Raw genomic sequence first — 12,534 nt, 5'->3', positions numbered from 1 at the left:
ACACCAGGATGTGACGAAAGCAGCTTGGAATGCTGTGAGCTGAGTAGAAAGCGAAAGCAGTTTGTTGCATCGCTGCAAGCTGAGAGAGAAGGACGCAGAGAAAATGCAGCTTGAATCAGATGGAAATTGGAGTTTGTAAATACACTATTTTGTTCCCAATAAAGAGATATTAGGATAGAAGAAACGTCTGGACTTATTTACTGCCCTTTCGACACACAGACGCTGTGTAATTCTGCTAATTGCTTTACGACCGCTCCAAAGCCACACTGCGTAAACAGAAGCTGCAGAGGCCCGCAGGGGAACGTGGCTGGGCGCCAATCAATAAAGCAATAAATCTATCAGAAGACATTCTATATCACAGGGAAAGACAATGCAGCTTTCCAAAGCAAAGTCGTAACATGCAGGTATAGATAACTGTGAACAGGCATCATAAATTGTAGTCGAGTTCTCACAAAGAGAATATTAAGAAGTAAACCTTTAGCTGGACTGTATCACTTCTACCTTCTGGTGGTGCTACAGATGACGAATTGCAGGTTCTTCTTCTTCTTCTTCTTCTTCTTCTTCTTCTTCTTCAAAAACAAACAAACAGACAGACAAAAAAACCTTCCACAATGAATATGTCTGAGAAAAGGTTAAGTGTGTACACTCCTAGCAAAAATGTGTGTCCCCCCCCCCCCTTGTTCAAGGAATATTTGTAAGGATCATCAAACCTTATACCAATCTGAAAAGGTGCCATTCAGAAATAGCTCACGACACAATACTGTCTGTCCGAACTAGGTCTATGAGTAAATATATCTTAAATATTTATTAACCAAAGTTTTCAAACATTTTATTATCAATTAAAGTACAACCATCCAAGTCCTTTGTTTTTTTTCAACACCTTATTTGCCAACTGAACTAAATTTCTCCTGTACCTCCAGTAGTGGATTTATATACATGAAACTTTTTTCATGCAAAAATAAAAAGTAAAAACGCCTTCACAATACAGAATGAGCATGTCAGAGAGTTGGCTTGAGCCAACCTTCATGTAATATTGTGCCATTCAGAAACAGTTTAATACTCCTCTACAATTGTTCAGACACACAGACTATGAGTGTATATATCTATTAACAAGAGTTTTCAAATATTTTATTTTCATGTTACAACTTTCAAACTTTTTTCAAATTTTTAAAATAAGAATGGCATTCTGTGAACAATGAGTAAACTGTTAGGGCTTAAAACAACTCTCCCTACCCAGTTACTCAAACGTTCAATTAGTTGAGTCTTGGGCAGAGAAGATTCTTGTAACTGTCTTCTTAAATGCTCCTTTTACTTCTTTATTTCTTAGGGTATATATTATGGGGTTTAAAGCAGGTGTCACAACAGTGTACATAAGAGAAATCATCTTGTCACTCTCCGGAGTGTAGCTGGACTTGGGCCTTAAGTAGGCAAAAAGGGCTGTCCCATAGAATAATGTCACTACTGTGATGTGTGAGGAGCAAGTGGAAAATGCTTTCCTCCTTCCCTCTGCAGAAGGAAGTCTGAGAATGGTTGAAATTATACGGATATAGGAGAGGATGATCAGCAGGAATGGACTCATAATGAAAAGGACAGACACTGTCATGACAACAATTTCATTTTTAGTGGTGTCTGTGCATGCCATTTTCACCAGTGGTGGGATATCGCAGAAAAAGTGCTGAATGCGTTTAGAACCACAAAATGGTAAGCTGAAGATCCATGTTGTTTGAGCAACTTCCACTGAAATGCCAATAATCCATGATGCGGCTGCCAGCTGTGTACATACTTGGTGGTTCATGATGACTGTGTAATGCAAAGGATGAGATATGGCAACATAGCGATCATATGCCATGGCTGCCAGAAGGCAGCATTCTGTCAGCCCCAAGATGGTGAAGACATACATCTGGGCTGCACATCCAGCTTTAGAAATGCTTTTATGCTCTGTTAACAAATGTATCAGCATCTGGGGCACCACACTTGTGGTGTAACACATTTCTAAGAATGATAGGTTCACCAGGAAGAAATACATTGGCGTCTGAAGAGAAGGGTTGAGTTTTACAAGCAGAATTATGAGCAGGTTCCCAACTAAGGTGATCATGTATGTTGCCAGAAAAATGAAAAACAGCAAGATTTGCAGTCCAGCTAAGTCTGAAAACCCTACAAGGATGAATTCATTAGGTTTGGTCTGGTTCTCTCCTATGTCTTCCATAGAATGGATATCCTATATGGAAGAGGAATAGATTGATACTGGGCATTAATTAGATCAAATAAGTATAGTATAGTTACTCAAATACATTGTTTTATTACAGTCCAAAGACCCACAAAAAAAATTCAGAAGCAAAATGCAGGAGAGATACAAAGAAAAGATACCAAGACAGTTACTATGTTTTATCCAGAGCATGTTGATTTCTTTTTCTTATTACCTCTGAGAATTTTTTTGCCATGGTCAGCGTAATATCATTTGACTTAACTTTGAGAAGGCACTTGAGATGGAAGATTTCAGAAATGGGCAAGTGTGGAGGATTCCAAGGAGGAAATTGCAAACACTTTGTTCCTCTGTTATTGTTTTGCTTGCTGCAGCACTATGGTAAATTAATCTCTTTAATGGCTTAGCATTTCCTCTCAATCCAGACCTTATGTGTAAACACCATATAATGTATTTGTTTGCCATCACTCAACTAGCCATTACACAGAGACGGAGGCCTAACTCAGCCTTTTTCAGGAGCGCCAGCTAGTGGGAACCGAGGGACCTTGGGTCTCCCCCCAAAAAAAAATTAATAAGGGGGCCATGCCCCCTGAATATCCCACAGTGACATGCTCATGCCATGTGTGCAAGCTGTGTGGTGTGTGCGTGTGACGTGAGCACATTGCATGGAGCCTGCCCCCTCAATCGCAAGGGCAAGCCTGTGTGCTTGGCCTTTCCCCTTGATACTTGCTTTAACAAGGTTTAATTTTTTTCATTATCTGGAAAAAACCTCATCCATTCTTTATGAGTTTAAAGGGGTAAAGGTAAAGGTAAATGGTGGCCATTGTATAAAAAGACAAACTTATAGCTGGCAGGTTCCTGCAAAATATGACTGCATATGGATATAATTGTGTTCCAGGACTTGTTATTGACTGCTTTGTTGCACATCCATGGAATCTTGATCTTATTATTCATATCATTATTTTTAGCAACATTTTCTTTCTTAAGTTGTGGATCATATGATGTGAAATGGGCAAACCATTGTTTGCTTTTGTATCTCCGAAGCATCTGTAGTTTTACATGAAATAATATAAATTATTATTATTATTATTATTATTATTATTATTATTATTAAAAAGGAACCAACTGTACTGCAAACTGAGAGCCAAACTCCAAATGTTGCACAAGATCACTAACCCTAATCCTAAATTAATCTTCCTATGTCTCACACCACCACCACTCCAAAAGCAGTGATGGAGAGGAGTGTCGCCTTAGACAGGAGTTGTAGTATTGGGGGATGAGGACTAAGCCATTCCACTCACACCATTTCCTCAGTTTAAAGCTAAACCCCTAGCACAGTTATTACATGGGGCTCAGATTTGGACAGGCACTCACCTTGGATCAGTTTGTTGTCCATACCTCCCAATCAACTATAATTGTGCAACTTGATTTTTCCTGTATGTGATTGAATACCACCTCAAATAAAAATAATCCAGAAGAGCTGCTGATAAGCACACAAAAAATACTATAAATTATTTATGCTTAGTCAGAAGTGTGCAATAGGAAGCACACAGATATGCACAAGTTGATTCTCTTAACTCTTTTCATTTTACTACAAATTAAAGAAGAGTCCAGATCTTCTTAACCCACAAATTAGACAGAACCCCTGTCATTGAGATGTAACAAACCTACCTTATTCTTACTTTACGCAAGAAATAACCACTCTTTCTTCCTTTGAAGCAGCACACTGCGATGCTGCAAACAAATACATGTTAATTTATATCTTCCCATCCTTGATGTAACTAAATTCTTTAGAAAAGCTTTTGGGAATGTTCCACTAATTAATCATTGGGGTCTAGAGAAGTTGCAAAATATTTACACAGTAAATATAAATGATGAAATAAGTGCGTGAAAAGAAGTTACCTCTAGAGATGTGAGAAATTACAAATGGCTTACATAAATCCCAACATTTTAAGGCATTTAAGACAGTTTATCCATACAATTAAAAATTCACCCATCTGAAAAAAAAAATGTGCAGGAAAATAGTCGGGGGGGGGGGCTTTCAGCATTTGTAAACCATGTTGGATTGATTAAAATAAAATGAATGAAGTTGGTAAAACAACCAACAGTTTGAATGCCATACAGGTGCGGCCGCTTCCACCCAACATTGTGGGTGCCCACTGCATGTGTTTGATTTCATGTGCGCCTCACACATGATATCGCATGGCGGAAGGAAGCCCGATGGGGCCCGTCGTGCCCTCAGAAAGGCTCAACCGGGCCTGCTGTGGCTGTGATGGGCTCTGTCAGGTCTTCCCAAAGTCTGTTGCTGCAGTGGGAGGGCCTGACAGAACCCATCACAGCCGCAGCAGGCCCTGTCTGTCCTTTCTGAGGGTGTGATGGGCCCCATCAGGCTTCATTCCACTGTGTGGGCTGTGGAATAATGAGGGGACCCGACCCCTCCTTGAAAATTTTCATGGGGCCTCGGCTCCCATGGCCCCACATAGATGGCACTCCTGATACCATCCATTGTTTTCAGTGTGCTGTGCACATTTCTGAGTTTCACAGGACTCTTCATCCATCTGAGCATTCAAGATCTAAGGAAAGTTGCACAAGATTTCCTTTAACTATATGGAGAAACTAAGGAACTTCAGGTAGAGGTGTCAAAGTAGCACTAGAGAGTGCTAAGGAAAGGAACAATTCAAGACAGTACTGAGGCCAAAGGATAGCTTGCTTTTTGCCTTTATATCAGGGGTTGACACAATCTTTTTAAACCAGACAGCACATTTAAATTTGGAGAGAGTGCCAAGCTATAACATAGTTGTCATGGGGGGCGGGGGGAGTGTGATGTAACACAAAAATGGCTGCTGTGGGGAAATGGCATAGCACAAAATTGTAGAGAGTGCCAGTCCTTTTTTTCTGGGAGGATGCAGGGTTATGCATACCCCTAAACATTTTGTGAATCTTAAGTTTGACCTATGTATGAACAGCTGCTGACATGTCGCATTGTATGCAATTGACTCTCCAGTTCAAAATCAAGGATTAAGCCAGGTAGTGTGGTCCAACCAAGGTCCATGAATTAGCCTTATATATGGAGAGAAACATGTGAATAGGGTCCTCCCCATCACAGGCCTACAGTCTCCAGAAGGCTATCTAAAAGGGAAAGTGGCCTTGGGCTGAAAAGTTTTGCTCACTCCTGCAATAAGCAAAACAAAGTAACAATCCTTTGAGCCCCCTTCCAGATATAGTCTTGGTATTAATTTGAACAATCTGATATGTGCTTATATTTAAATAAATCAAAACATGAAATGGAAAAGAGTTGTGCAAGCTTACTGAGCTCTTTAATATTTTATCATCTGTATTGCAGGCAAGACAACAAAATCATCCAAAGTAAAGCTGTAAAATCAGCAATAGAATACTGAAGGGATGCACAAGAAACAATAGCCTAGTAATCACAAAGAGAATATTAGAAGGTCTCTAGACTGCACTACTTGTATTTGCAGGTGGTCTTTCAGATGACAGAGGGGTGGTGTTGGTAGGGTTGGCAAATCTGATAATTTCAGTTCCTCAAATTTTCTCATCCCCTCCCCCTCAAACTTAAGTTCCCATCAGCTTGCATTTTTTAACTATTCATGAAAATTCATCAGCATTTTAATATGAGTATTTCCTGTTATGCAACATTTTGTAAAACAATTTTCTGGTATACAATACATGTTTGTATGTTGTTTTTGCTAATATCTGCATTTTATGTAGATCTTTTATACCTTACTGTGCTTCAACAAGTCATCATGAAATTGAGGAACAAACTTCAAGGATGGCTATGTTACAGTTTTTGTATTATTCCAGAAAGTAATTCAGTCAGTTTGTGATTATCTGGTACATGGATAAAATTTCTCTTTCATCCCTAGTGGTGGGTTTATATAGGTGATAAGACCAATTAACCTCTGCAATAGAAAATGAGGTGTTCACCCAGCTATCTGTCTTTCTACACCAGGAATATTATATGAAACATTCAGCCTTCGTGTAAACTTGTGCCATCCAGAAACAGTTTACCGCTCTTCTTTAGATGATCAGACACATGCCTATGATTAAATGTATAATTAATATTTATTAAAAAGAGTTTTCAAATATCTTAATTTCAATGAAATTACAAATATAAAACTTTTTTTCTTTTAACTTCATAAAATCAGAAAGGCTTTTTGTGATAACTTTGTTATGAGTTAGTGCTTAACAGTATAGTTAGTCCCTTAATCAACAGTCATGATTTCATACCTATCAACATTTTTTCTGATGAGAATAGGGGCATCCTATTTTACTGTGATTTCTTTGTTGCCAAATGTTCAGTTGATTGGATCATGTGCAGAGAATTTTATATCTGATTCTCAAATGCTCCCTTCCCTGCTTTTTTCTTAGGGTATATATTATGGGGTTTAAAGAAGGAGTCACTACAGTTTTCATAAAATAAATAATTTTGTCACTCTCTGGAGTGCAGCTGGATTGGGGCCTAATGTAGACACAAAAGGCTGCCCCATAGAATAATTTCACTATCATGAAGTGTCAGGAGCAGAATGAAATTTAAGGGTAGCCCAAATCATATGGATGTAGGAGACAATGATCAGCAAGAATGAACAGCAATTTCATATTTGGAGGTGTCTATGCACAACATTTTCACTAGTGGTGGGATATCACAGAATAAGTGTTACACAGAATTAGTTCCTGGCATTGGGCTGGTCAACAGTAGTACCCCTGAGTTGTGTGAAAACCACAATGAAGGAATATTTAGAGAAGCCAGAGAAGGCAGTCTCTGATCTGGGAGTTAGATTGAAAGATAGTGGTTATTGTCTTTTAAGAGTATACAGAAATGTGAGAACTGGAAAGCTGAATTTTAGTATAGGAGTAATGGAGTTGTGAGGGAATGCTCCACTTAAACCTCAGTTCAGTAGGACGAGGATGTATCTTCTGGTGAGAGAAGAATAATCCCAAACCAATTAGAAGTATCTAAAGATGTATCTGAAGTAGTGTGCATGAACATGAAAGCTCATACCAATAACAAACTTTGTTGGTCTCTAAGGTGCTACTGGAAGGAATTGTTTTATTTTGTTACAGTTAGAAGTGGAATGAGTGATGATTCCCTCGTCTGATATACTAAATCTACTAGGTAAAAGGTCAAAGACCCCTGGATGGTTAAGTTCAGTCAATGTGGGGGGGGGGGCGTTCATCTCGCTTTTCAGGCCGATGGAGTTGCCGTCTGTTCACAGACAGCTTTCCAGGTCATTTGGCCAGCATGACTAAAGTGCTTATGTCTCAATGTGACACTGTGATGAGTGCAAGAGTGGATGGAAACACCATTTACCTTCCTGCTGCAGCGGTACCTATTTATCTACTTGTAGTGGTACACTCTAGCACTGCTAGGTTAGCAGAAGCTGGGACAGAGCAATGGGAGCTCACATTGTTGTGTGGATTCAAGCTGCAGATCTTCTCATTGACAAGCCCAAGAGGCTCAGTGGTTTAGACCACAGTTCCACCCACATGCCTAACCACTAAGTCTACTAGAGATCTCTAAAGGTTGGGAATATGAAGGATAATTGGCAGATTAGAACTCACCTGACAGAAAGTACCAGCCTGTTTCAGAATCCCAAGTTATTGAAAGCTAAACTGTACCACGCCTGTGATTAGTTTAAGTAACTGAAGAAAATCAAAGCTGTACACCTACCAACTTACTGAAAAGCCTTTGACATCTGATGAGTTCAGTGTGTATATAGTTTGCTGTTTCTTTGAAAATTTCCAAATCCCATGGTATTTCTGTTTACCATTCTTGTTGTGAATGAAATCCTTTTTCTGTTTAAATTTCATACAGTTAGTCTCCAAGTATGAGGTTTTTTTAAAGGGGAAAAAGACACTACAAGTACAGGTTCTGGTATAGCAAACAGTATAAGAAAACTAATCATCAAAGAAGGTGCAGATTTATGGTTAAACCAACCAATCACTGCAAAATTATTGCTAAGGTACAGGCAATTTAGGTTGCTAGGTTGGAATCAGGTTCGTTTTTGTAGTAACTCTGTTAGGAGTTAGACCTTAACAATATACTTACAGCCCCTTAATAACCAATGATATGTTCTGTGTTTATTGATTTTTCTTGTTGCCATACTCCATGGTTCATATTTTCAATTTGTTGGGTTCTGTACAGAGAACAACCGTGAAACTGTCTTCTTAAATGCTCCCTTCACTTCTTTATTTCTTAGGGTATATATTATGGGGTTCAAAAATGGACTGACAACTGTGTACATAAGAGAAATCATTTGGTCACTTCGTGGAGTGTAGCTGGACTTGGGTATTAAGTAGGTGAAGATGGCTGTCCCAAAAAATAGTGTCACCACCATGAGGTGTGAGGAGCAAGTGGAGAAGGCTTTTCTCCTTCCCTTAGCAGAAGGAAGTTTGAGGATGGTTGAAATTATACAGATGTAGGAGATGATGATTAGCAGGAAAGGACTCATGATGAAAATCATAGACACTGCCATGACAACAATCTCATTTTTAGTGGTGTCTGTGCATGCCATTTTCACCACTGGTAGGATATCGCAGAAGAAGTGCTGGATGTGTTTAGAACCACAGAAGGGTAAACTGAAGTTCCATGCTGTTTGAGCAATTTCTACTGAGATGCAAGAAATCCATGATGCAGCTGCAAGCTGTACACATACCCGGCGGTTCATGATTATTGTGTAATGCAATGGGTGGCATATGGCAACATAGCGGTCATATGCCATAGCTGCCAAGAGGCAACATTCTGTCAGCCCCAGCATGGCGAAGGCATACATCTGGGCTGCACATCTTGCTAGGGATATCCTTTTATGCTCTGTTAACAGATGTACCAGCATCTGGGGCACCACACTAGTGGTGTAACACATTTCTAAGAATGATAGGTTCACTAAGAAGAAGTACATGGGAGTCTGAAGAGAAGGGTTGAGTTTTATGAGCAGAATAATGAGCATGTTTCCCAGCAAGGTGATTATGTATGTCACCAGAAAAACAAAAAACAGCAAGATTTGCAGTTCAGCAAGATATGAAAACCCCTCCAGAATGAACTCATTCAGATTGGTCTGGTTCTCACCTAGTTTTTCCATAGAATGCTTATCCTGTATGGAAAAGGAAAAGACATATACAGATCATTAATCAAATTAGGTAATTATAGTAGAGCTAGCTGGAGCATCCAAAAGGCCCATCTAGTGCATAATCCTATTCTCACCATGGCAAAACAGAAGCCTACAAGAAACCCTCAAACAGGACATTAATGCAATAGCTCTCTCCCCAAATGAGGATTACTGTCTGTGACAATGGAAATAAGATAAAGCCATTATGACTAGCAGCCATTGAAAATTTCTTGAATGTGATTGGTCTGGAGGCAAAAATTATACCACATTTTTACAAATTTCTTCTCAGAGTTTGGAGTTCTTAATTAATGGGCTTTCCCCCCTGAAAGGTAGTGTGCTGAATGCAGATTTCATTTATCTGAAAGCTTCATTCGATTCAATCTCTCAAGTAAGACTGTGAAGTAAATTGAACTCTTCAAGTATAGATAAAAGATTATTGTTCTGGATTAAATGGCAATATAAAAACACTGTGTTGAAAGTGCATTGCTCTACAAATGGGCAGCTCACAGGATTCGTACCAGCCACAAAGGGAGTTAAGCAAGGTTGTATCCTATCGCCCACATTGTTTAATTTATATATAAATGATATTGTCTGGAGTTTGACATCTGATCATGCCCCTAAAGTAGCCACAAAAGCCATCTCTATATTCTTATATGCAAATGATGCAGTACTTCTATCTCAAACAAAAGTGGGCCTAAAAAGCTTGGTGAGGGCATCCTCAGGATACTGCCAAAGAGAACAGCTGGCTGTGAATTATAAGAAAACTAAAGTCATGGTGTTTCCAAGAATCTATAGGGCCCACTGATGGTATATGGAAAATCAGTTGATCAAACAAGTTAAAGTCTTTAAATACCTTGGCCTTATCTCCAGTCAACAGGGTCATGGAGAGCATATCAGAAATATGCAATGGAAAAAGTGTCTCGAATTGCCAAAATTTTGACATGTTTTCCCCATACACATGTGGCAATCATATACCATCAGTACTTGAAGTGTGTAAGTGTCTAGAAGAGCTGCTGATAAGCACACACACAAAAAATACTGTAAATTATTTATGCTTATTCAGAAATGTACAATAGGAAGCACACAGATATGCACAAGTTGATTTTCTTAACTTTTTTCATTTTACTATGAATTAAGGAAGAGTGTCCATAATTGTTCATGGTCAACAATTCACCAATGCTTCTGATGACTTATATGAATTCCTAAAAAAGCATAAGAGAGTAAACTTGTTCCAGTTGTACATGCATTTGGTTTAAGGTTATCACCAGTTGTGTTTTATCACTGTACATAGCCACATTATATCTCAGCAAAGCACAACACTTTTAAAAAAGCCATCACATGTTCAGTACCATAACATTGTTATTACTGATGCTGCCAGAACTCATTCATGTAGATTATTTTTTAAGTCACAGATTAATTTCTTTGTCCCCTTGCATCAAAGCTTTTAAGGCTGGGATGAAGAACTTGTGGTTTTCCAACTGTTAGTGGACTATTTTCCATGTCAGCCAGGGGCAATGGAACTCAGATTCCACTAATACCTGGGGGCCACCCACAGATCTCCCACCCATGTACTGAAGCACAGTGTGCTTCAGTATCAGCTGATCTGTTTGGTGAAGCAGTCTTCAAACTGCAACTTCCTATTAGCCATGAAATGGAAAGCACCCAGGTACAATGGGTTGTACTCAAAATTTCTGTTCCACTCACTGAAGAGATTCCACTTTTGCATGGGAACTTAGATTCTCCTGAAGCACCCACACACCCTCAAAATCTGCTCTAGGAGGTTCAGTGACCTTATGGAGCACACTGGGGGAGGGGGGGACATGTGATCAGAAAATGAAACTGAAGTCCCATTGCTTGAATGCTATGAGCGCTGGAACTTATCTTCACTGTGATCTGTGGCTTTGTAGGTAGAGTAAGGTAAAACACTGAAAAACACACACTAGCTAGATTTGAATCATTTATATTTCTTTATTTCTTCATTTCTTTCATGTCTTGAATTTCCTTGGTTGTAAAATAAAAATGAAGATAGATAGATGATAGATAGATATAGATAGATAGATGATAGATAGATAGATAGATAGATGATAGATATAGATAGATAGATGATAGAATATCTCACAGTTGAGATTCTCCTAACAATATCTAGCTATAAAAGCGTCTCTCTTCATTACACAGACACACACATACCAGAATTAAAACACACAGTCAAACGTAATCAAAAGTTCTTTGATTTAGATGTAACAGTCATACCTTACTCCCAAAAAATCTTACTTTGCAAAAGAAGTAACTGCTGTTTCGTGCGTCAGGGCAGTGCACAATGATGCACCAAACAAAGATATTTTCATATATGTGATCTCATTCTTGATGCAACTGAATTTTTAAGGAATACGTTTGGGAATTTTCTGCTAACTAATCCATGGGGGTAATAATAGGCAACAAAAAATAAATAAATGCATTTAATCCTTGGGTGATGCAATAAATTACAATTACTTCCAGAAACCTCACATTTTTAAAGTAATACAGCTTTTCAATGTAATCTAAATTTCACCCATTTAATTTCCTGTGGGTAAAAGGGGCAGTATATAAATTTTATGAAATAAATAAATGGATGGATAAAAAAGACTTGATAGCCATGTTTGATTAGAACAACATGAATGGAGTGGGTCGTGCAGTGCATTGTATGCTTACCAACAGCTGCATCCAGAACACTATACAAGGGCTTGTGTTATACACAGTCCTTCATGAGTCTAGATAATTATCTAAGGGAAATGAAGACCAACTTCGGAGGGAGTGGAAGTTGCAGTTCAACTTGGCTGTAGTTATTAGGGGTGGCCTCCCAGCTTCAGCCTGGCTGTGCGGAGGCACTGGCTGCTGGAGCTCACCCACAGTTGTAGCCACACAATGACACTTGCTGAAACAAAGACAGTTTTCAGTGCCAAAAGCCCATCACTGAAGGAGGGTGTTGGGGGCTGCAGTGGCAGTAGGGCCCTGGGTGGTACGTAACGTTTGTGTGGGAGATACTCCCCACAGGGGAGAATTTTAGTAAAATCTAAAACGTGGTCATACACACAGTTTCTGTGTGTCAGAATTGGGTCTGTGAGTAAATGAATACTTAATATTTATTGAGAAAAGATGTCAACTGGATGACAGCAATAAACCAGAAAAACCATTGTTACTGAGTGTGCTTCACACTCAGCTGTTTAATAA

At 39.0% G+C, this 12,534-nt stretch overlaps 2 protein-coding genes across 2 annotated transcripts; both read right to left on the bottom strand.

The window, feature by feature from the left end:
• Positions 1-1,165: 1,165 nt before the first annotated feature.
• LOC128400065 (olfactory receptor 10A4-like) lies at positions 1,166-2,206 on the bottom strand. Its single transcript, XM_053362043.1, has one exon. It carries the CDS (start codon positions 2,204-2,206, stop codon positions 1,250-1,252), a length of 957 nt encoding a protein of 318 aa, XP_053218018.1. The 3' UTR covers positions 1,166-1,249.
• A 6,137-nt stretch (positions 2,207-8,343) lies between these two features.
• On the bottom strand, positions 8,344-9,346 carry LOC128398675 (olfactory receptor 10A7-like). The gene is made up of 2 exons (XM_053359926.1): positions 9,340-9,346; positions 8,344-9,287 (listed from the first exon to the last, which is right to left on the bottom strand). Exons 1-2 carry the CDS (start codon positions 9,344-9,346, stop codon positions 8,344-8,346), a joined length of 951 nt encoding a protein of 316 aa, XP_053215901.1.
• Positions 9,347-12,534: the final 3,188 nt, after the last annotated feature.

Source organism: Podarcis raffonei, chromosome 13, assembly GCF_027172205.1.
Source record: "Podarcis raffonei isolate rPodRaf1 chromosome 13, rPodRaf1.pri, whole genome shotgun sequence".
Taxonomy (NCBI): Eukaryota; Metazoa; Chordata; class Lepidosauria; order Squamata; family Lacertidae; genus Podarcis; species Podarcis raffonei.
The sequence above is the reverse complement of the archived record's forward strand: the minus strand, read 5'-3'. Positions and strand labels throughout refer to the sequence as shown.